General features: G+C 44.0%; 1 protein-coding gene and 1 pseudogene across 1 annotated transcript; both read left to right on the forward strand.

Annotated features, from left to right (window-relative positions):
- Positions 1–10,324: 10,324 nt before the first annotated feature.
- Positions 10,325–23,625, forward strand: Ppp1r14d (protein phosphatase 1 regulatory inhibitor subunit 14D). Its single transcript, XM_035446339.1, has 4 exons — positions 10,325–10,567; positions 23,053–23,133; positions 23,335–23,367; positions 23,560–23,625. Exons 1-4 carry the CDS (start codon positions 10,325–10,327, stop codon positions 23,623–23,625), a joined length of 423 nt encoding a protein of 140 aa, XP_035302230.1.
- LOC113836454 lies at positions 17,904–18,019 on the forward strand (annotated as a pseudogene).
- Positions 23,626–24,847: the final 1,222 nt, after the last annotated feature.

The raw sequence follows: 24,847 nt of genomic DNA on the forward strand, positions 1-24,847 counted from the left end.
GCCCCTGGTACAGTGATGCCCATAACGGTGTGCCCGAGAAAAAAGCATGGCTGTGTAGTTGCTGGGAAGGAAGGGTTTCGTCGCAGTTTGATTCCTGCCTTCCCTAATGGTTTATACATGAGAGAATATACATACTGCCACAGGAGAACACCACCTTGTGATAATACCACATTGCCAGAAGTTTATGATTACATTCATTATGTACACAGTATTAGAAATACCTATATTTAAAGCTGGGTGTGGTGGCACATGCTTATAATCCTAGCATCTTGTTGGAGGAGGCAGGAAAGATCAGGAGTTCAAGACCAATCCTGATTAAAAATCAAGTTTGAAGCCAGCCTGGGCTATATGAGACCCTGTTGCAGAATAAAATGAAACACGGCAAAATATGAAACCAGACCCTTTTATTTTGGCTGGAGATGTAACTCTGTGGTAGAACATGAGCTTTATGTGCGCAAAAACCTAGAGTTTGGCTCTTAAGCACTTGGGGGGGGGGGACGAAAGCTTGTTTATCAAGCACTGAAATTGTCCAAACCTTGTTCCTGAGCTTTTCCCGAAAATTACCCAGTGTAATCCCACCAAACCAAGGAAGTAGGTTCTGTTTTATTTCCATTGTCCTGTTGAACAAACAGACCCAGACAGGTGAACTAACACATTGGGTCTTACAGTAGATAAGTGGCTGAGTGGGGCCACCAAGCTCACTTCGTTGCTTCCGTATCTACACCCTGGGCTTCATTATCTTGCAATTCTGACTTCATCTGGGAGTTCCACTCTTACTTCAGAATCACCTTGCCTGAAATTTAAAAAAAAATTTTTCAAGTGATGAGCAGCATTTTTTTTTTTTTTTTTGGTAGTGCCTACTGCTGTGGTTTCAATAAGGTTTGGTCCCTTTGGGAGGTCATGGTGAAATTTGCTGTTGCTGCCTTGGCGTCCAGAGGTGGGGCCTTTTAGTGGTAATTAGATCATTAAGAAGGAACTGGGTTGATTCTTGAAGGACTGGATGAGTTACCATGAGAACAGGTTATAGAGTGAGGCTGCCCCTTCGGTTTTTCCTCCTCTGTACACACCCATTGGCCCTTCTGCTTTTCCATCGTTGTTGTGACCCTGTGTCAGACCCCTTCGAGATATGAGTGTCAGATCTTTGACTTTCTGGAACGATGTGCTAATTAACCGTTTTTTGTTATTTTGGTTCTGGGCTTGAACTTGGTGTCATGAATCATCAGACATTACTCTTCCACTGAGCTCACTGAAGTGGGGTTTCTTATGTTGCTAGCAAGCTTACCCTGAGGATTGATTCTGTCTCTTTATGAGTTGGGAATTCTAGAAGGTGCCATGCCCATCAGGCATTTATATGGGTTTCTGGGGATCCAAACCCTGGTTCTCACACTTTAGCAAGTGTTTTAACTGCTGAGCCATCTCTTCATCAATTGACATTATTATTATTTATTTTTTGAGATAATGTCTCTCAGTGAACCTGGAGCTCATAGATCCTCCTGCCTTCATCTCCCAAGTGCTAGAATTACAGGCCTGTGCCATCATGCGTGTCTCCCTTCCTAGCTTTAAAAACATTTCCTGGTTTCCCTTTAAAGAGCGTGGATGTTCTTACTAAAGACAGGGACACAGAATGCCATCATTCCATTTAGCCTCAAGTCACTCTCCTCTAAGTTCTCTCTTGGTCTGTCTGTACTAGTTGTTGTAATCCAGGCAAACCTGGCCCGGCCTGTCACCTACCTGTGCGTGGCAGGTGTCTGTACCCTGGCTCTTTAAGTGACACCCCTCACCCCCTCACTTCCTCTCTCTTTTCCCTGCTGTTCCCCTGAAGGGGCAGAATGCCTCCCCCCTTTCTCTTCTGTTCTGTCTCTGTATCTCTTTACCTTTTTTCTCATTCCTTCCCTTATTTTCTTACTTCCCCCTCAATAAAACTTCCAACATGACATCTACAGGTCTCTGTTTCCCATCTGCCTGCTGTCCCACCATCCACCAGCAGGACTATGCTCCTGGGGCTTCCACCTGAGGTCCTAACTCTGTACATTTTATTCCTAACACTAGTCTCTTTGCAACTATCTAAGGCCCCTGTTGCCCTCATCTGCATGGCTCCAGGTATTTATCCAACTGGAACATGTTAGTAATACCTGAAACAGAAGACTAGTATAATTACAAAGTAAAACTGATCTTTTATTGTTGTTTTGAAACAAGATCTTATAAAGCTGAGGATAGCCTTGATCTCACCCACCGGCTTGCACTTCTGGGATTACAATCTTAAAACTTTGTATCCAGCTCACTTTCAAAAACTATTTTCTTAGTTGAGCTGGCCATGATGGCAGTTGCCTTTATTCAATTCCAGCTCTGGGGAGGCAGAGGCAGGAAATCTCTGAGTTGGAGGCAGGCATGGCCTACATAGTGAGTTCCCAGACAGCCAAGACTATGATGAGAGAGACCATTTCTCATAAACAAAACAAAAACCCCCCACAAACAACAACAACCTTTTTTGTTTGTTTGTTTGTTTTTTGTTTTTTCAAGACAGAGTTTTTCTGTGTAACAGCTAACAGCTCTTGCTATCCTAGAACTTGCTCTGTAGACCAGGCTGGCCTCAAACTCACAGAGACCTGCTTGCCTCTGCTGGGACCAAAGTTGTGTGCCACCACTGCCCAGCTAAAAAACCTTTTATTTATTTATTTTTTAAAAAACATTTATTTATGTGTTTTATGTATAGTGCTCTGTCTGCATGTGCACCTGCATGCCAGAAGAAATCAGGTGTCATTATAGATGTAAGCTACCATGTGGTTGCTGGGAATTGAACTCAAGACCTCTGGAAGAGCAGCCAGTGCTCTTAACTGCTGAGCCATCTCTCCAGCCCCCTTTTATTTATTTTTATGTGAATATGTAGCCCTTACTGTCCTGGAACTCGATCTATAGGCCAGGCTGTCCACCAGCTCTCAGAGATCCACCTGCCTCTGCCTCTGCCTCTGAGAGCTGGGATTTAAAGGTGAATGCCACCATCTCCTGATGTTTTGCCTGTATTTGAATTCACCATGTGCATGCAATGGCTGCAATGGCCAGCAGAGGGCATCAGATCCTCTGAACTGGAGTTTAGGGACAGTTAGGAGTTACCATGTGGGTGCTGGGAACTGAATGCAGAGCTTCTGCAAAAGCATCAAGTCCTTTTAACCACTGAAACATCGCTTCATTCCCTTACCCAGCTGCCTTAATCTTTTAGAAGTAGAGTCTTGCTTACGGTTTTTTTAACGAGCTGGGCATAGTTATGCATGCCAGTTCTCTGCTACTCAGTGATCTTGATACCTGTCTTAAATATTTTTCTTTTAATGATTCAACTAAAAGTCTATTAATTCTCTTGATTAGTGCAGAAACAAGTTGTGAGTGTGTTCATGTGTGTGGTTGAGCATGTGGAGCCAGGGCACTTTGACACAGGGAGGCAAGAGGACAACCTCAGTTGTTTCTCAGACATTGTCCCACTTTTATTTTAGACATGCTCTCTCACTGCACAGAATTCACTAAGCAAGCTAGACTAGCTTGTAGATGGATTTCTCTTTGGTCCACCAGCTCACAAATAACAACATGGAGACTTATTGTGAATGCATTTTTACAGTGTGCAAATATCCCACAACACTAGCTAGCCATAGAGCCCCCAGACATCTGCTGGTCTCCACCCTTGGTTTAGTTTGTGTGTGTTTTGTTTTTACCTCAGGCTTGCCTTGAAGTTTTGAACTTACTAAATAACTAAGCTCAGCCTTGAACTGCTGGTCCTCCGTGCTAATGCTTTCACTTCTAACATGAATATGCTGCTAATGTGTCTAATATTTATGTTTCCACAAACTCTTAAGGATTCTTGTAAGTTCCAGGGAGCCGAATTGAACTCACCCAAACAGGTCAGATTCACTCCAAATAAATATTATTCAACCTTCCCTGGTCCCGGATTCCCTTCCCTCATCTTGGGACCCCTCAGGATCCCCTCCCTCATTATAGAATCCTCCCCTCAAGTACCAAGACCTAAGAAAAAATTTTTCCTAAACTTAACCTTGTCCTCTACTCTGCTAACATCTTGTCAGGTCTAAGAGGTGCCAGGGAGTTCCATACAACCTGGACTGCGATGAAACAACCAGCTATCCCAGGACATGGCAGCATCCCAGCCTTCTCAGGTCCCCCAAAGATGGTCAACACCCCCCATGTCAGCAGGGAGTAGTTTTGAGAACTTGATGTCCTTATTCCCTAACTTGCCATATCTAACACCGCACCTTTTTAATAATAAGTAAAGGTGGGAATGAAAGGTTCAGGCAGATACCTAAGCAGCTTAAAGGGCCCTGTGCTGCATGGCCATGTCATGGCTACGTCACTCGTTATAGGGCTGCGTAGGGACTCAGTGTGCTTGTTCGAGCTCCCCATTATAAACACGAAGCATTATTCTCCCCCCATCTCTCTTTCCCTCCCTTCCCCCTCTTCTCTTCACTTACATTCTCTCTCCTCTTATGCTTCTCTGTCTCTTCCTCTCTTCTCATACTCCTACACCCTGCTCTATTTTTCTATTTCTCTCCCTCTCACTTTCCTGACCTATAATAAACTATGGGATACATAGTGAGTTTTGGGTCAGTCTGAACTACAGAGTAAGACCCTCTTATATATATATATAAGAGAAAGGGGATTGTATAGAGGAATGAACATGGCCAAAGTACATGGTATACTTAATGAGAATGTCATTACAAAACCATCATTATGGAGCCGGGCAGTGGTGGTACACACCTTTAGTCCCAGCACTCGGGAGTGTTCGACACCAGCCTGGTCTACAGAGTGAGTTCCAGTACAGCCTCCAAAGCTACAGAGAAGCCCTGCCTTGAAAAACCAAAAGAACAAAAACAAAAACCAAGAAACAACAACAACAACAAAAACTACCATCATTATATATGATGAATACACTCTAATAAAAATAGTTAGGGCAGCCAGGCAGTGTTGGTACACGCCTTTAATCCCCAGCACTTAGGAGGCAGAGCCAGATGGATCAATGTGAGTTTGAGACCAGCCTGGTCTACAGAGCCAGTTCCAGGACAGCCAGGGCTATTACACAGAGATACCCTGACTTTAAAAAACAAAAAGAAAATTTAATGTAAAATTCTAGTCCTTGAAAGCTATTTAGGATAATAAAGAAATACAGTTTAATAATCATCTATAACAATCAAACTAATAGTCATGTTAGTTATGTTTTCTAGGTCAAATAGAGATATATTTTAAGCAGACAGATGGTCTTCAAATCTTCAGATACCTACATAATATGGCCTTTTGGATGTTTTGATAACATAGGGCTTTTGTTGACAGTGAGACACATCCGCTCCTGGCAGCACTAGTTTACTTCAAGAAAGGATGATGGGCATTGAAGAACCTCCGTATGGAGTTTGCTTTCAATGTGATAAGGCTGGCCATTTGAGCAAGGGCCTGCCCTTGCCTCAAATGCTGACATGCTAACCAAACTAGACAAATATGACTGCAGAACTTTGCCAAGACAAGGTAAGACAGCCTTTCAAAATGCCTGCTTCACAGAAAAGTCTGTCAGATGTTCTAGGTCCCTAATACTGCAGAGGAACATTGGGTGACTGTCCAGGCATCCAGCTCTCTCTGTCATTTCTTAGTTTGGAAGTCAGTTGCTCTTTACTTCCTGTTTACTTAGATAATATTGTGTCATTCTTGGGTCTTTGATGAGGTTGAAGACTAGATAGTTATAGTTACAGTTTTCTTACCAAATTCGAAAAAGAAACTCACCAAGGAGGTATAAAGTTTATAAGATAGAGAAACATAAAAGCTTAAGTTGTTTATCCAAGAAAATGCTTTAGGTATAAAACAGTTTTAGGATGGTAATACAAGTTGTGATAGAAAATGGTTTAGATATAAAATGTTAAATTCATCAAGATAATATAGATAATAGAGTGTTTTCCCTGAATATGCTAAATACAAATAGACGAGACATTGTGAATGTAATTTTTACCTGATAATTGTCCTTTTTTGGGGGAAGGGGTTTTGCTTTTTGTTGGTTTGTTTATTTGAGACAGGATTTCTCTGTGGCTTTGGAGGCTGTCCTGGAACTAGCTCTTGTAGACCAGGCTGGTGTCAAACTCACAGAGATCCGCCTGCCTCTGCCTCCCGAGTGCTGGGACTAAAGGTGTGTGCCACCACCGCCCGGCCTGATAATTGTTCTTATTGAATATAATTTTACTGTATTAGAGTTAAAAACCTTTCCTTTTGGGCTGGAGAGATGGTTCAGTGGTTAAGAACACTGACTATTCTTCCAGAGGTCCTGAGTTCAATTCCCGGCAACCACATGGTGGTTCACAACCACCTTGAATGAGATCTGGTGCCCTCTGCTGGCATGCAGGCAGAAGACTGTATATATAATAAAATTAAAAAAAAAAAAAAACAAAAACCTTTCCTTTTGATTTAGACAAGAAGGGGGAAATTTGGAATATTTGTACATTGTGTGAAAATATATTGCTGTGGTTGGTATAATAAAAAGCTGAATGGCCAATTGCTAGGCAGGAAATACAAGCAGGACTTCTGGAGACAGAGCGGACTCTGGGAAGGAGAAAGGTGGAGTCACCGGCCAGACATGGGGGAAGCAGCCTGAGCTGTATGGAGAGATGAGGTAATGAGCCACTCGACAGAATATAGATTAATATAAATGGATTGATTTAAGTTATAAGAGTGTCATTATTTGGGAGCTGGCGGTACAGAGAAAGACTTGCTACAGACACCTTCCCTCTGCCAGTCTTTTACCCTCTTTGTCTACCTTGCCATTGGGCTTCACAAGTGCCCGGGCTGCATGTTCGTCTAGACTCCCACCATCCCCCATCCTAAAAACAAAGAAGCAGGCTGAGAAGCCCCATGCCTGAGTGCCCTGTGCAGGCGTCTATGACAAGTGTCAACATTAGTGTGTTCCAATTCATTGCCAAATTCTGTTAAGTATTAGCCCCTAACTAGTTCTTCAGTCTGTCCATTTTTTTAAAGATAGGCTTTCACACTTGTAGCTCAAGCTGGTCCAGAGCTCACTATGTCCTTAGGCAAATCTTAAACACACAGCAATCCTCTTGCCTCATTTTCCCAAGTCCTGGGATTATAGGTTTTAGCCACCATACCTGGCTTTTTCTTTTCTCTTTTTTTTTTTTTTTAAGACAAGATCTTGCTATGTAGCACAGGTGGCTTTGAATTCATAACCCTCCTGCCTCTGCTTCCTGGGTCCTGGGACTACACATGTGTGCCACCATGCCCAGCACTGGCTTCTTTCTAAAGCTATTTCTCAGGAGTCAACAATAACAGTGGAAGTCAATACACTGAGCATAGATACTTAACATTATTAAGACAACCATTACAGCCGGGCATAGTGGCGCACGCCTTTAATCCCAGCACGCGGGAGGCAGAGGCAGGCGGATCTCTGTGAGTTCGACGCCAGCCTGGTCTCCAGAGCGAGTGCCAGGACAGGCTCCAAAGCTACACAGAATAATAACCCCGTCTCGAAAAACAAAACAAAAAGACAACCATTACAAGACCTAAAAGGAAGTTTGTAAACAAAAATTAGGGACTGTAAGGTAAAAGGGCCAGCGAAAGAAACCCACCCTGGCCCCAAAACCAGAGCCAGTGAAAGAAACACTTTAGCTGTAAGACTAGAACCAAAGAAACACACCCTGACCCTGAAACCTGTGGACTACAGTGTGTTGTACAGATTGTTTTGTACGTTAGGCAAACACTCAACTGAGCTGCATCCCTAGTCCCTATATGTAACAGCTCCGGAGATCTGGGCTGCATAAACTGGTGTGATCCTCATCCTTGAGACATGAAGACAGGAGAATCACAAGTTCAAGATGGGGCTGGAGAAATGCTGAGCTTTGAGAACACTTAACCACACTTGCAGAAGACCAGAAGGGTGCTGGTTAGTTTTTTGTCAATATAAAGTAGGGTCATTTGGAAAGAGAGCACCTCGACAAAAAAAAAATTCCTCCACAAGATTGGTCTGAGGCAAGCCTGTGGGGCATTTTTGTTTTTGATTTCTTGAGACAGGGTTTCTCTGTGTAGCTTTGTAGACCAGGCTGGCCTCAAACTTACAGAGATCTGTCTGCCTCTGCCTCCCAAGTGCTAGGACTAAAAGTGTGTGCCACCACTGCCCCTCAAGGCATTTTTTAAAAAATTAATGATTTGCGTGGGAGGGCCCAGCTCACTGTGGACAGTGCTCCTGGGCAAGTGGTCATGGGTTCTATAAGAAAGCAGGCTGAGCAAGCCATGAGGAACAAGCCAGTAAGCAGCATGCCTCTGTGATCTGTGTAGCCTTGGCTGTCCTGGAACTTGCTCTATAGACCAGGCTTGTCAAAAAAAAAAAAAAAAAAAAAAAAAGCCAGGTGGGTGGTGGTAATGTAGTGTGCACTTGGGAGGCAGTAGCAGGCAGATCTCTGTGAGTTTGAGGTCAAAGGTCAGCCAGGTCTACAGAATGAGTTCCAGGACAGCCAGGGCTGTTTCAAAGGGTTAGGTAAACCCTGTCTTAAAAAAACAAAACAAACAAACAAACAAAAAAAGGAAGCAGATTAAGGCAGCTCATACATGCCTGTAGTGCCAACTCCAGGGAACCTGACCCTTTTTCTAGATTCCGAAGACACCTGCATTCATGTGCATATACCATATATATACACATACATTAAAAACAAAAATAAATATTTTAAAAAGAGAAGTTCAAGGTCATTTTTGGCTATGTAGCAAGTTTGAAGCCAACCTGGGCTACATAAGACCTGGCTTAAAAAAAAAAAAAAAGAAGAAGAAAGGAAAGAAAGAAACAGAAAAAGAAAAAAGAAAGAAAAAGGGAAAAAAGGGTTGGGCTGGTGAGATGGCTCAGTGTGTTAAAAGTCTTACTGTGGGGGCTGGATGACCTGAGCTCAGTCCTTGGAGTCATGTAAAAGCTGTCCCCCGTGCTGCACACCTGTAATCCCAGCTCTCTGATCAGTCATATGGAGGCAGACAGGAGAATCACCCAGATCATGGACAGTGCCTCCTGCAGGAGCACCAGTGAGAAAGAGGGAAGAGAGAGCAGCCCTCCACAATATGCCGTGGCATGTACTTGCCTGCACTCATACACAGCAATAATACACAGAAATACATTATTAAAAATTAGCATGTACAAGACCCAAGGTTCAATCAGTTATTTATCAGTGGTAGAGTGCTTGCCCCATACATGTAGGCTTTGGTTCTGTCCCCAGCACATACAGACACACATGGACAGACAGACAGACAGACAGACAGACAGACAGACAGACAGACATTCACACACACACACATACAATACCACATTAAAGGACAATCACTATTTCAAGAGAACTAAAGCTAAACATGATGGTAGGAGTTGGAAGTTACATCTGGAGAAGGGAGAAAAACGTTTTTTTTCATTTATTTGTCTCTCTGAGCTGTTCAGTAAAAAGAAAAACAAACCACAAAAACTTCTGTAACTTGAAATTATTTTTTATAAAGACTGGATAAATGAAAATATTCTCCTTTTAGATGGCAAGCTTGTTTACAAATCTGACACCTGTGTGAAGTTAGGTCTTCGGGATTCTTGTATCAGGAAGAAGCTGAATCAGGGGAGGGTCATGTGACAACAAACAGGGCTCAAGAATGATAATGTGAAATGTAGGCCAGGCTGCATAAATCTGCCTTTAACAATCACAGCAGCAGAGTCGATAGCAGATCAAATTCAGACACACCCAGACACAAGGCATAGGGTCAGAGGTAGCCATCTGCCAACTCTACCCACTGGCCGAGATTGCCCTTGGTGGTGCCTCACTCTGGGCAGGAATCCTACTCCGGCAGGAACCAGAACTGTCTGGCCACAGCTGCTTGGGTTTGCAGTGGGCCATTTAGTTCCAAGAAGATGCTGAAGGAATTCAGGTGAGTGACTTTAGTCACGTTCTAGAGCTACCCATGGAAGACATGGAACCCCCCTCCCCCAGGATTCACGGGCTCCTTCCGTCTTCTCCTCAAGGCCTGGCAGCCTCTTGACCTTGGCTTGTCTGAGGTTTACATTTCTGTGGGCACTAGCAGCTGCAGAAAGAAGGCTGGGGAATGGTTCTGCATGCCACTGGCTGTCAGAGAGAAGCCAGGAGACTCATTCCCAGCATGAAACAAAGCCCTATTGATCTTTGACCCCTGCCCCTCCCTAGAGCCTTGGCCCTCTTCCCACCTCCTTTCTTCCTTGTGGGCCTCTCCCTCCATTCTCTGTCCCCTCATTTTCCTCTATGCTCTTGCCTGGACTGGCAGTTTCCCCCAGCTCCTGGCCGAGTCCGATCTGCCCATGCTGTCTTCAAGTCCTGCTTCCTGTACATCTCCCAACCCTGACAAGAAGGTCCACTGGGATTCTGAGAAGAGAAGGAGGACATCATCCACAGACTCAGAATCAAAGAGTCACTTGGACATTTCTAAGTTGCCCAGGTCCCGGAGACCCAGCCGGCTGACGGTCAAGTACGACCGGAGTCATCTGCAGCGCTGGCTGGAGATGGAGCAGTGGGTAGATGCTCGAGTTCAGGAACTGTTCCAGGTGGGTAGCTCAAGGGAGGCTGCAGGAGACTGATGCAGAGAGCTTGCTTAGAGACTGCCAGGGGAGCTGGAGGGCTGATGTGAGGTGCTCTCATGGAGCATGCTCCTTCTTCAGATGGAAGAAAAGTCTTGGCTATGTCTTTAACCCCTTTGTGCCACGGAAAAAGCCCTTTAACATTGTCTGGACTCAGTTTCTGAGCTATGCAATGGCTGCTATCCATGCCTGATGTATCTCTTTGCTAAGACTTTCTGAGATTCAAGCGACAGTTGAAGAGTAAATCCTTGGCCAGTCAGTTTTTATGTATCTTTGATGCATAGAGCCACATTGTCCAGTACTGTCCCTATCAGTACTATGGTTATTATCTTTAAATGAATTAAGATGAAATGAGCTGGGCAGTGGTGGCACACGTCTTTAATCCCAGCACTTGGGAGGCAGAGGCAGGTGGATCTCTGTGAGTTCAAGGCCAGCCTGGTCTACAAGAGCTAGTTCCAGGACAGCCAGAGCTGTTACACAGAGAAACCCTGTCTCATAAAAACCAAAAAATAAAAGAAAGAAAGAAAGGAAGGAAGGAAGGAAGAAAGAAAGAAAGAAAGAAAGAAAGAAAGAAAGAAAGAAAGAAGAAAGAAATTTTAAATCTAGGTCCCACAAATATGGTACCTGACTGTCTCGTGTACCATACTGACAGCATAGATATAAATCAGCTCCACTCTCTGAGAATGGGCAATGAAGAACTAGAAGAGCAAACCAGCAAGGGAAGGGAAAACACTGATAGCGTGACCCCAGCTGCTTGGGCATGTGGCTCTGACTGCCTCTCTCCAGAAGCAGCCTGGGAAAGAATGGGTCTTGCCCCTGGTCACAGGAAGGAGTACTCTTTTAGACTCCTCTATCAACTCTGACCCCAGAGCAGCAGCAACTGATTCCTCAGGAATAAGATTTTGACCTCTTAATAGTATCTTAACTGCAATGCAAGCCCGGGCAGGCATTATTTGATTTAACCCTCCCCACAACTCCATCAGGTAAGCACTGTCTTACAGCTGAGGGAATGGAGACTTCGGGCTGGAGAGCTCAGTTGGTAGAGCATGTGCATGAAGCCCTGGCTTCGGTCCCCAGCATTGCATTCATGGTTCATGGTGGCACATTCCTATGGGAGGTATAAGTTGGAGGGTCAGAAGTTCACAGGTATCCTCAGCTACCTAGTGAATTCAAGATCATCAGATATATAAGCGACTTGTTCAAAGTCATACAGCTAAGGTGCCATGGGACTAGGAGTATAGTTTGACTCCTGGCTGGAGAGTTTGGTCATTTATTTGAACAACCAGTGAAAATTTAAATCTACTAAAGTGAATTCAAGCATTGGGCAGTTATAAGCCCCATAGTTGGTTCCAGGAGACCACAGGACCAGGAATTCTCATTGTTCACACAAGCATTTGTTAGCCTGCCTGTCTTCTTTCTTTCTTTCTTTCTCTCTTTCTTTCTTTCTTTCTTCTTTTCTTTCTTTTATTCCTTCCTTCCTTCCTCCTTAAACTGCTCCCGTCTTTCCTTCTTTGGGTCCTGTATTAGGGCCTGTGATTCTTGCAAATAGGAGGCTGTCCTACTGTGGGATTAGGAAAGGATGGCAGATGGGGTCTGGTGAGTCTTGCAGCTCACTGTATCCTATGTCTATTTAGTACACATGTTGCTCGTGTCTGCTGAAGCATCCTTAGCCTACTCGTAGATGGTAGAGAGATGCCCCTGAGTTGGGAGCTAGAGAGGTAGTCTTTCTTGGTCCCCATCTGTTGTGGTTTTGCAGGGCCCCTCCGGCCACCCCCCCCACATTACTACTCCAGCTCTTCCTCACTGGCTAAGTTTCCATTTCAAAGTGTTTCTTGTGCACTCGCATGAAAAGTCTCATATTTCAGACACCTCAGGGCAAGTCCTGCCAGGCAACAGAGAAAAGCAGCAGCCAAAGAACCTCGTTTTATAGGGTGAAGATGGAGGAGGGGAGGAAGTAATGTACCCATTAATGCTGGAAAACAAGCCTGTGGGAGGACCGCTCCCAGGCAATGACTGGCATAAAACGCCTGGCATGTAGTTTCCATGGCAACTGTCCAAAGGTGCCAGCAGGAAGCAGCTAAGTGCCTGGGAAGCTCCAGGTGGCTGGGCATCTTAGAGGTCAAGGTAACACTGAGCTTGCTCGGCTCCGGTTCTACTTTCATCATGCCCTCTGCCTCCATGGCTCTGACCTGCCCACCTCACCCTGCTGCAGCTTTAGGAATGGTTACAGGGATGAGAGTGCTTAATGACACTCAACCTTCCTTCCTCAGAGGACCTGCCCTGGGTGTAGCTTGGCCTGGGGTCTGTGGGGAACTAAATCTGGGGATACACACAGTCTGGAGACCCCAAAGCTTCTGTTCTCTAGAAGTAACCTGAGGATTTGGCTTCTAGGTAGGGACTTAATCGGTTGTACATTTAAAGACCCCTGTATGACACCCCCACACTTTTTCTATCCCCTGGGTTTTGCTTCACATCAGGCCCTTGAAGGGTTTGTCCACATTCACTACCTTTACTGACTTTTCCCATTCCCCATAACACACAGTCCCCCAAAATCTATGGAGAGCTCTGACTCAGGTTGCTATCCACTGCATTAGAGCTAAATCTAATGTATGTATCAGCTTGATACACCTTGACCAATAGTGAAATATTTCCTTCCTGCAGCTTCGTTGACACTGGGTTTTCTTGGTGACAGCCGCAACACATTCCAATTGAGATGGTGGCATTTTAAAGGAACAATCTATTACATTTTTTTTTTACTCTTCTTTTTCTTCAAGACAGATTTCTCTGTGTATAGCTCTGGCTGTCCTGGAACTCTGCTCTGTAGATAAGGTTGGCCTTGAACTCATAGAGATCCGCCTGCCTCTGCTTCCCAAGTGCTGGGATTAAAGGCGTGCGCCACTTCTGCCCTATTGGTATATCACATTTCCAACTGGATAAAATTTCATAAGTCTTCCCAAATGTTTGTTCCTGCTTTTCTCTACAGACATAATCAGATGGTTCTTTTTAGTGCCCATCCAATTGAAGATTAAAGCTGGCTTTGGAGTTGGAGAATGGCCCTCTCCTTCTCTAAATCCAAGCATGCTTGTTAAAGTAAAATCCAAACTCTGTCTCATGTCAGAAGAACCATCTGATATGGGACAGAAGTAAAATATTTAAGGACTATGGTATTGCCACTAATCTCTTAATCCTCTGGTTTTATTTTGACTTTTAACAGCTTTTCTTAAAGCATAAATATTATATTTATGTAAACATTATAAGAGTAATATACATACATATTTTAAAAACATTTTAAAGGTTTTGTCTTCAGATTAATGGTCATATAGAATACTAACTAATTCTAGAAAAAGGTTTCATGTACCTTCTTGTACATGATTTCGGGTTTGTGTTGCTACCAGTTTTCTACAGTGTACCATGACCACACCTAACAGCGACCTTTGAAGTCTCCAAAAGGAAGATGGGGCCCCACAATGACAATTTCACCAGGACTATGATAACACCATTAAGCTGAACAATACCAACTAAAGATTGACTTTGGACTACAAACTGCTCAGAACAATTTCGAGGTGGCCAGTGGAGATGATCCAGTCTCGTAGACATTGCTCAGAACAGTTTTGAGGAGGCTGGCTGAGATGATCCAGCCTCACAGACTACTCTAGCCAGAACTTGAGACAAGCCCTGAACTCTCCCATTATGCTTAGACTGGCTGGAAAAAGATGATACTGCTTGACTGTTAACCCAAATTTTTCTTTTCAGGATCTCCTAAAGATGCCATCACCCCCATACAGCAGGAAGTAACTTTAAGAACATGACGCCCAAGAGGTGGGGTGGGTGGTCTTGGGTCAGTGATTATGGATATTTGTCATTGTTTAGGAGAACTGGTTACAAAATGTTTTTGGCTACAGTCAGGAAGAAAGTTGAACAAAGATGTTTAGATTCAAGGTTTTTGTTTAGAAAAAAAATACAGGTAGGATAAAAAGGGTAGCTTATTGAATCTACTCTGAAAAGAAAAAAGGGAAGATATAGATATAAGATAAAAGGCAGATTATTGAATCTACATCTAGAAATATAGATATGATAAGATAAAAAGGTAGATTATTAAATATACTTCTAAAAAGAAACTATCAGTTTTACATATTTTACATTGGATTGGACTTCTGTATATTGTATACAAATACTGTATATTGATACAAATTTGAGATTAATTTGGTTAAAACATACTGTACATGTGTTTCTAATATCGTTCAAGGTATTGTACCTATACAGCTCATTTAACAATGTAATGCAAATTTCTAGTCCTTGAAAGTTATTATTACCAACTATATAGGATAATAAGGAAATTTGGCTTAGTAATTGTCAACTATTAGAATCGAACTTGTAGTGATAGTAAATAATGTTTTCAAGGTTAAAGAAATATATATTTTAGAAAGATAGGTCATTTTCTAAATTACATTTTTAACCTTTTTTAGAAAGTGTGGTTGCCAGACCTGGTGGCACAGGCCTATAATCCCAGCTACTGAGGAGACTGAGGCAGAAATATTGCAGGTTCAGCTATAGCTGGGGTAACTTAGTGAGACCCTATCTTGAACTAAAAAAAGCACAAAAGAGCTGGGGATATAGTTCAGTGTAGGTAGGGCTCTTGCTCAGCATGTGTGAGACCTGGGGTCTCATACCAATCCTGAGTATCACTGAATACATCAGTAAATTAAAAATATTGTTGGGGCCACTGAGGTGGCTAAGCAGGTAAAGGGTTACACAGGCCTGATGACCTGACTTTGATTCCTTGCACCCCAGAAAAGGTTACGATAAATCTTTCCACCAAAAGCCACCTGAGCCCCACCGCCACGTGGGCAGTCTCCGCCAGCCGCCTGAGTTAGTGCACAGAGACTTCTATTATGTACAAATAATTGGCTGCTTGGCCAATGACTAGGATTCTCATCTGTTAGCTCAGTCTTAATTATCATAAATCTATATATTTTATAAAACTTATGGGATGCCTCCCTTACCGGTGGATCACATGGTGAATCTGGAGGAAGAGCAGAGGGGAAAAGGGCCCACTTCCTGCTTGTCCTTCCTTAAATATTAGTCTCCCTGCTATGTCACTTCCTGCCTGGATCACCACTTCTTTACTACATTTCCCAGAATCCTCCTCGACTCCTAGTCCTGCCTAACTTGCTGCCTCATTGGCCAAACAGTACTTTATTCAACAATCAATAAGATGAACATACATAAAAGTACATTCCCCAACTCCACAAAGTTGTCCTCTGACCATGGAGCACTTACTCCCATCACACACAGGATAATAATAATAATAATAATAATAATAATAATAATAATAATTGTTAGAAAGTATTATCAGCTGATAGTGTAGGCCTTTAATCCCAGCACTCAAGAGTCAGAGGCAGGCAGATTTCTGTGAGTTTGAGACCAGCCTGGTCTACATAGTGAGATCCTGTCTCAAAACAAAACAACAAGTGTTGCCAGTGTGGCAGACACTGTTAGCTCATCTGGGCTGTTCTCCATTTCCAGTCTCCATGGTTTGGGTGTGGATTGAAGGTGAGAAAGGGATTCAAATCAAGCTGGCAAGAAGCCACCACATGTGACAGTGTCACAAGTTCATCACACTGTTCATCTCAGTGAGGTTTTCCTCTAGTAATTCAAAACATACATGAAGGGTAGAAGGTGTAGCTCAGTGGTAGAGCGTGTGTTTAGCATGTGCGAGGCCCTGGCATTAGGGATGAGGAGACTTGAAGGGAAAAGTATTGGGCTATGATACCATCCTTTATTATCAACATTTACTGTAGTGTCAGTCATGTTCAACATTTATTGAATACATAAATGGTATAGTAATAGTTTGGAGTCAGGAGTCTTTTTATAGAAGCAAATTTCTAAACTCTTTAAAAATTATGGCTGGGCCTGGTGGCTCACACCTTTAATCCCAGCACTTGGGAGGCACAGGCAGGTGGATCTCTGTGAGTTCGAGACCAGCATGGTCTAAAAAAGCTAGTTCCAGGACAGTCTCTAAAGCCACAGAGAAACCCTGTCTCAAGCACCCCCTTCCCCCAAAAGAAAGAAACAACAACAATAACAATAACAATAAAAATTGTGTGTGTATGCAAACTTGATGGATATATTGGGTGTTCATGCCATAGTGTGTGTGGAGGAGACAACTTTGTGGAGTTTGCTCTCTCCTTCCGTTTTTATGTGCATTCCAAGGATCAAATTAGGGTTGTCAGGCTTGTGTAGCAAGCGCCTTCAGCCACTTAGTCATCTCAAAAGCCCCAAACTTCTAATCTTTATAATTATTTACTTAGTTTTGAGACAGGGTCTTGCTGTGTAGACTAAACTATCTTTGAACTCTAGACTTCAGAGTAGCTGGAATTACAGGCATGTTGTTTTGAGATAGCATCTAATGTAGCCCAGACTGGCTTCAAACTTTCCATGTAAATGAGAATGACTTTGAACTCCTAATCCTGCAAGCTCCAGCTCCTGAGTGCTGGATTACAGGTTTGCGCCCCCATGACTGGTTTATGTGGTACTTGGGGTTCAACCTAGGGCCTGTGCCTGCTTTGTGAGCACTCCACCACCTGAGCTGCATTCACAGCCATCCTATGGCCTGTTCCTTACTTTACATTTTGAAACAGAGGCTTGCTAAATTCTCCAGACTGGCCTTGAACTCCTGATCCTCCTGCTTCAGGCATTCTGAATGCTAGCATTTTAAGCAGGTACCACATGCCTGGGCTCCATGTGGATTTTCTTATCTTCTATACTCCTTATTTCCCTACCTGGAAATTATCTATCATTTCTGAGATTAGTGGTATGGTGTGTGTGTGTGTGTGTGTGTGTGTGTGTGTGTGTTAGTGGGGATCAAACCTAGGGCCTCTCACTTGCTAGTCAAGTGCTCCACCACTGAAGTTACACCCAACTTTAGGTGTAGACATTGGGCTCTGGACATTGTGAATTGAATGTCAAGTAGCTAGATATGTTTTAAGATGTATTTTTTTTTAACTGTGTACCTGTCTCAGAGGCTAGGAGCATCAAACCCTCCAGATCTAGAGTTCCAGGCAGTTCTGAGTTGCCCAATGCAGATGCTGGGGATTGAGCGTGCCTCTTCTACAGGAGCACTTTGTGCTCTTAACCTCTGAGCCATTGCCCTAGTTCAAGTGGCTGCATAAAAAAAAAAAAAAAAAAAAAAAAAAAAAAAACTTTGTTCAAGTAGTGTTGGGTTTTATTCTGTTGGTTGGCAAAGTTATTCATGGTTCACTTTGACCTATCTGACACTTGTTTCTAAACTTTGTTGGGATGAGTCCTCACTTCGGCAGCACATATAACTAAAATTGGAACATTACAGAGAAGATTAGCATGGTCCCTGCCTGTGCAAGGATAACACGAAAACTTTGTTGGGATGAGTCCAAAGTTGCTTTTAATCCAGGGAATCATTGGCCCTCTCAGTATAGAATTTTTGAGGTCTCTGTTGAATCGGTGTATGATCAACAGTAACTGTTCAGCACATTGCTCAGGCTTGATTTGTGTGTCCAGTCCTCGTGAGGACTGAGAACCGCCCACCTCTGTGCCTCCAGAGCCTCACAGTTGGTCCTGAATGTGCATTTTAGTGCTCAGGGCAAACTCAAGCGTCCCTTCTGCCCATCACCCCAGCTCTTCCTGAGTAACTGTCCTCACTCAGAAATTAGTGCAGTGACTTCTAGCTACCTCAACCTTCTCCAGGTATCATCTCTGTCACATGGCTTCAGTGACACCACTGTGCTTTGCTTGGATCTTCTGGGAACAAATCTATTTCTCTTCTTTCTTGGCTCACAGCCCCAAGTTCCTTATTGTGCAATGTCTGAAAATATTGTTCATTTTTTGTTGTTTTTCTTTTAATTGTTACTTTATATGTATGAGTGCTTCTGTTTTGTGCCTAGAGAGGCCAGAAGAGGCCATTGGATTCCTTGGAACTGGATTTACAAACAGTTGTGAGGGGCCATATGGGTTCTGGGAATTGAACCCAGATAATCTGGAAGAGCAAACAGTACTCTAAACCACTGAGTCATCTCTCCAGCACCTGTTTTTTTGTTGTTGTTGTTTGTTTGCTTCTTTTTGTTGTTGTTGTTGTTGTTTGAGACAGTGTCTGGAACTCATGATGTAGCTCAGGTTGGCTTCGTGTTTTAGCCAAGTGCTGGAGTAACAGGTATGTATCACCATGCCTGACATTTAATTAATTGCTATTATATTATTGTGATGGTATGAAAGAAAATGGCCCCTAAAGGGAGTGGCACGATTGGGAGAGGTGCTTTGTTGGAATAGGTATGGCCTTGTTGGAAGAAGTGTGTCACTGAGCTTTGATGTCTCCTATGTTCAAGCTATTCCCAATGCCACAGTCTACTTCTGATCAAGATGTAGCCAGCATGTGTGCCTACACCCTGCCATGCTCCCTACCATGATGATAATGGGCTGAACCTCTGAACTGTCAGCCATCACCTCAATTAAATGTTTTCCTTTATAAGAGTTGCCATGGTCATGGTGTCTCTTCACAGCAATAGAAACCCTATTATTGTGTGTGTGTGTGTGTGTGGTTTGTGTCTGAATGTGAGCTCGTGTGTGTCATTCACGCACATGTGGAGAACAAAGCCTTCTGGGAACTGGTTTTCTTCTTCCACTGTGGGATCTGGGGATCATACTAAAGTCATCAGTCTTGTGTGGCAAGTGTCTTTATCTGCTGAGCCATCTCTTTGCACCTCTCCCTTAGCCTCCTAGACAGAGTCTCACTGTGTAGCATTTGCCAGCTTTGAATTCACTATATAGATCAGACTGGCCTTGAATCCAGAGAGATTCACCTGCCTCTGCCCTTGAGTGCTGGGATCAAAGGTGTGTGCTACCAAGACTGACCAGGTTTGTTTGTTTTTGTTTCTTTAAAGGAGAATGTTGCTGTGTAACCCTTGCTGCCCTTTATTTGCCGTATAGCCCAGGTTAGCTTAAAGCTTTCATCACTTCTTCTGCCTTAGCTTACCAAGTGCCGAGACTACAGGTGTGTGCCATGACATCTGACTTGTTTGTACATTTTGTGCAATTTCCTAGTTAGCTACATTCTGAGATCATCTAGTCCTGTCACTTCCCCCTGACCATGAGCACAAGGATTTGGAGACATGGTCTCATTTCAGGCTTAGCGGCCAAGGATGACCTCCTGTCTCTACCTCCCAGGTGCTGGGATTACAAGTGTGCTGGGTTTATGCTGGTCCTGGGGACTAGATCAGGGCTTGTGCATGCTAGGCAAGCACTCTACAGGCTGAACTACCCACTATCTGGTTAACTTTTACACTCCAGATTGCAGAGGCCGCTTCTTCCAGGAATCTTCCTGACCCCTGGCTTGGTGATCTTTTCTTCCCAGGTACTGCTATGGTCTCTCATCAAGGCATCTGTCTGTCACCATCTATTGCAACTGCTCTTTCACTTATCTGTTGGCTTTTCAAGGGCAGGATCATGTTGTCTGTCTGTCTTGCTGTTATGGCCCTAAAACTCACCGTCATCTTTGATTCAAAGCATGCCTTTAATAAACAGGCTGAGTGCCAAATGAGATGAGTTATAGATGGGAAAGTAGGGGGTCCTAGAGCCTAGGGAAAGGGGAAAACTGAAGCAATACTGGTTTTTAAAAAGTGCAGAAGTCCCCAAGTGTTAACAGTGTTACCTGTTAGTGAGAGGAGTAGGAAGGTGGATGAGGGTTTTTTTTTTTCCTTTTTGCTACAACATTTGATCTGTTTTATTTGTAATTTACAAAGTCAACTTAATTGAATATAAACTGACATAGACTAAAATGTGCCCTTTTGCAGTGTGTGCAGAGGGACCCGATGGTGGTGGTGCACACCTTTAATGCCAGTTCTTGAGAGGCAGAGGCAGGTGGACCTCTGTTAGTTCGAGGCCAGCCAGGTCTACAGAGCTAGTTCCAGGACAGTTAGGCTGTTACACAAAGAAATCCTGTTGGGGAAAAAAAAAAGGTGTATTTTTCCCTTTATAAAATGTCATACCACCAAGGTAAGAAATATTTCCATCACCCAAGTAATTTCCTAAATGACATTTACCTTTAGACAAATTATGTAATTTATTTGCTATTGCTATTGTATCTGGCTTTGTTGCTGCTGTTGTTACCAGTTTTCCTTTTGTTGTTGTTGTTGTTGGGGGTGGTGGTTTGAGATAGAGTTTCTCTTCAGCTTTGGAGGCTGTTCTGGAACTCACTCACAGAGACCCACCTGCCTCTGCTTCCCAAGTGCTGGGGTTAAAGGCGTGTACCACCACTGCCAGGCTTTTCTTTTTGTTTTGAGACGTGGTCTTGCTACGCAGCCGTGGTGGGTCTTATACTCTACATATAACTCAGGCTGACCTTGTACTGATAGCAGCGCCATCTCGGCTTTGTAAGTGCTAAGATTACACTGGTGTGCCATTTGGTCTGACAGCTTATCTGTTTATGCTATGACTCATTAACTGCCAATAATACGGAGGCTGTGTGAAGACAAGATCTTAGTTCACTGAGGTTCCCAAGTTCATAGTGCCAAGTTCACAGCAGCTACTAAACACATGCCTGAAGAATGGTATATTCCAAATAGTCAAATGGAAAAATAGAAACTTTAAAACCACTAAAGGAAAGTACAGATAGGGGCTGGTGAAGGGTTCAGTGGTAAAGGTCCTTGCTGTCCAAGACCGGCTACCAGAGCTTGATCCCTGGAACCCATGACAGAAGGAGAGAACCAAGTCTACTAGCTGGCTTCTGACCCCACTTCATGTGTTCCTGCGTGAACGCACTCTTGAGCGCACACACATTTTTTTTAAAAGGATGATTATAAAATACCTAGCTAGGTATGGTGGCATACACCTATAATTCCAGTACTCAGGAGGCTGAGGTGGAAGGACAGCAAATTAGGGATCATTTTGGACTATCTTGAAGGACTCCTTTTGTGGTTTTTTGAGACAAGTTCTCACTATACAACTGTAGTTTGTCTGGAACTAGCTGTGTAGACCAGGCTGGCCTTGATCTCTCAGGGATCTTCTTACTTCTGCCTCCTGAGCACTGGAATTAAAGGCCTGAGCCACCACTCTGGGCATTTTTCCTCCCCAAAAGAGAGGGTCTTTCATTGGCTTGAAACTCACATGGAGGCTAGGCTGGCTAGCAGCAAGCCTCACAGATCTACCTGTCTCTACCTTCCCAGTGCTGGGATTATAAGCACTCATTGCCATTCCCCAGGCCTGTTTTAATTTTCAAGTAACATTTATTAAGCTGTGTGTATCCACACATCCGAGGTGTACATATAGAGGTCATAAGACAATTTGTAGGAGTTGGTTCTCTGCTTCCACTGTGCAACTCCTGAAAAGCAAATCTGAATCCTTTGCAAGAGCAGCCAGTGCTTTTAGCTATGTTTCTGGCTCTCCCCCTGCCCTTTAGATAGGGTCTTATGTAGCCTAGACGGGCACTGAAGTGGCCATATAGCCAGGGATTTTCTTGAACAAGAGTTCAAGATCCTCTGCCTCTACCCCCCAGATGCTGGGATTACAGGCATGTACCACCACGCCCAGCTCCCATCTTCTTATTTTATTTATTTTTGGGGAGTTTTTTTTCTTGTTTGTTTTGTTTTGTTTTTTAGAGACAGGGTTTCTCTATATAGTTCTGGCTGTTCTGGAACTCCCTCTGTAGACCAGGCTGGCATCAAACTCACAGAGATCCACCTGACTCTGCCTCCCGGTTGCTGGGATTAACGGCCTGTGCCACTTCCACTTGGCACTTTTTTTTTTTTTTTTGAGACTGGCCTCTCTACATAGCTCTGACTGTCCTAGATGTCCTAGAACCCACTGTGTAGACCAGACCAGCAGGACTCAAACTCACAGAGATCCACTTGCCTTTGCCTCCCTAATGCTAGAATTAAAGGTGTTCACCAACACACACAGCAAGTATCTTATTTTATGTGTATAGGTGTTTTGCCTGCATGTATATCTGTTCTCCAAATGCATGCCTGCTATTCAAGGGAGTGCAGGAAAAGGTGCAGGGAACCCTAGAACTGGAGTTGTGGACAGTTGTGAGCCTCTGGGAGGGTGCTGGGAATCTAATTCAGGTTCTTTGGAAGTACAGCTAGTGCTCTTATCTGCTGAACTGTCTCCCCAGAGCATTCCCCCTCCTTTCTGAGACAAGGTCTCACTCTGAAGTCTGGGTTGCTCTGGAACTCATGATCCAATTCCCTCTGCCTAAGTACTGACAGTACAGGTATGGGCGAAGACGCTTAACTCTTCACACTTTTGTGTAGAACATAGAAATTAGTAAATGCTTGCTGGAGAGAATAATCAATGGGCATTCTGAGTAATCGGAGGTGGGGGATCAATATGGAAATGAGCAGATGAAGGCAGAGGTGGACGAGTCCTTTGACAGTAATTGCCATTCTGGCACCAGGTGGTCAGATATCTCTGTTACTCTCAACTAGGGTCAAGAAGCTCCTGAGCCCGAGATTGATCTGGAAGCTCTCATGGAACTATCGACAGAGGATCAGAGGACTCAGTTGGAGGTAGAATGGGAAGCTGGGGACTGGGAACCTAGGGTCTGCTTCCCTGGGTGTCATGAAGAACACCAACTCACAGCACCACACTAACCACCTGAGCTAACTACCAGCTGCAAAGAACAAGTTATGGGGGAGGGATCTTGGGGAAGACTGATGGGCGCTTGTGGGGAAGTTGTACATCTGTTTACCTGGCTCTCTTTCATCCAGGCCATTCTCCAAGACTGCCCTTGTGACAGAGAGGTAAGGCATATTATGTGTCTGCAGTGGGAGAAAGCCTAATGGGGGAGGCTAGGATGAATAGAGAACATTTGAAAGGAAAGCTTGGCCCTACATTCGTTTCTTCTCTTGCTCTGGGGACATTCGAAGACAGATTAGGGAGGATAGCATAGTGACTGTGATTTCCCGTTTGATTCACTGCTCTTTCTCCCTCAGCCTTTCATCTCTGAGCTGCTCAGTCAACTCAAGAAACTTCGAAGACTCAGCAGGCCTTCAAAATAACACTGGAGAGACCATCTTCTGTAGCTTAGCCCTGTCCTGGATACTGGCTGAAAGGTCTTCAATATAGACAAGGGATGCAGAAGACAAGGAGAGACACTTGTACAGCCCAAGTGTGTGTACAGCTACAGCTGGGCTCTCTCTGCTGGGTTCTCTGCAAGGCAGTTGTGGCTGCTGCCTAATATTTCCCTTGGCAGCCAGGATAAAAACTTTAGGAGGAAACAAAGAACCAAGTGTGTGGAGTGTGGTGTGTATCTATGCTGGGGGATGGGAGAGAGGGAGTGGTATTTGGAAGACCAATATCCTAAGTCCTATGGTTGTGCCCACATCATCTATCCATCCATCCATCCACTACCCTCATCCCCACCCCTATGCCAACCGGTGTTGGGAATTCAAAGATGGAGATCATAGCCTGGCTTTGAAGAGATTGGAATAGTGAGGCCCAGAAGCCATATGGCTGAAGCACACAGCACCAGGGCATCACCAACAAGAGGGGCCCAACTGGTAAAGATAAGCTTTGAATTTCACCAAGGAGGTAATAGGAAACCCCTCACTGGATCTGGAGCTTTCAAGGAGGTTTATCCCTGCTCCACTCAGTGTGGCAGGGGTCTCTACATGCTACTCTAATCTTGGATTGGTTGCCCATACCAGTCTCTGCCCTTAGTGAACTGTGGAAAATGAAAAAAGCAGAGGATATGTAGAGTGAGAGTGAGTACCAGGGGTTGGGTCAAGTTGTTGGAAGATGGATATTAGGTCTTTAAAGTAGGCAAGATGGGACAGGAGCCAGGAGGTAGGTCCTCAGTGAGGCAGGAAGCAGGTCATGTATGGAGTGTTCCTACATTCATTGTTGAAGTACTGCTGAACTGTCTCCCCAGAGATAGGCAGATATCCAACATGGAAGGGTCTTATGAGTAAGCTAAGCTGTCCTGAGTAGAAGGTACAACTCACTAAGATGAATATTCATACTTGGTGTGAGGCCACCAGGATGGTGGGACTGTTCTTACTGGGAGCTCACGATATAGCACAATCTTTCCATGAACTCCACAGCAGACTGCTTTTAGCCTACTGTGTTCTTAGCGCCTCTCACAGGCCTCAGGCTCAGAGGCCACAGGATTCTGAATATAGATGGTGTTGGGAACCTGGAGGTGTAGGTCAGTGTTAAAGCACACATGTAGCATGTATGAAATGTGGGTTCAATTCCCAGTACTGCCAGAAACAAGCTCAC

This window comes from Cricetulus griseus, chromosome 6 (assembly GCF_003668045.3).
Source record: "Cricetulus griseus strain 17A/GY chromosome 6, alternate assembly CriGri-PICRH-1.0, whole genome shotgun sequence".
Lineage (NCBI taxonomy): Eukaryota > Metazoa > Chordata > Mammalia > Rodentia > Cricetidae > Cricetulus > Cricetulus griseus.

Coding starts and splice junctions, on each gene's coding strand:
- Ppp1r14d (XM_035446339.1), top strand. CDS start 10,325: ATGCTGTCTTCAAGTCCTGCTTCCTGTACATCTCCCAACCCTGACAAG. Junction 10,568..23,052: donor GAGTTCAGGAACTGTTCCAG/GTGGGTAGCTCA, acceptor ACTCTCAACTAG/GGTCAAGAAGCTCCTGAGCC. Junction 23,368..23,559: donor ACTGCCCTTGTGACAGAGAG/GTAAGGCATATT, acceptor TTTCTCCCTCAG/CCTTTCATCTCTGAGCTGCT.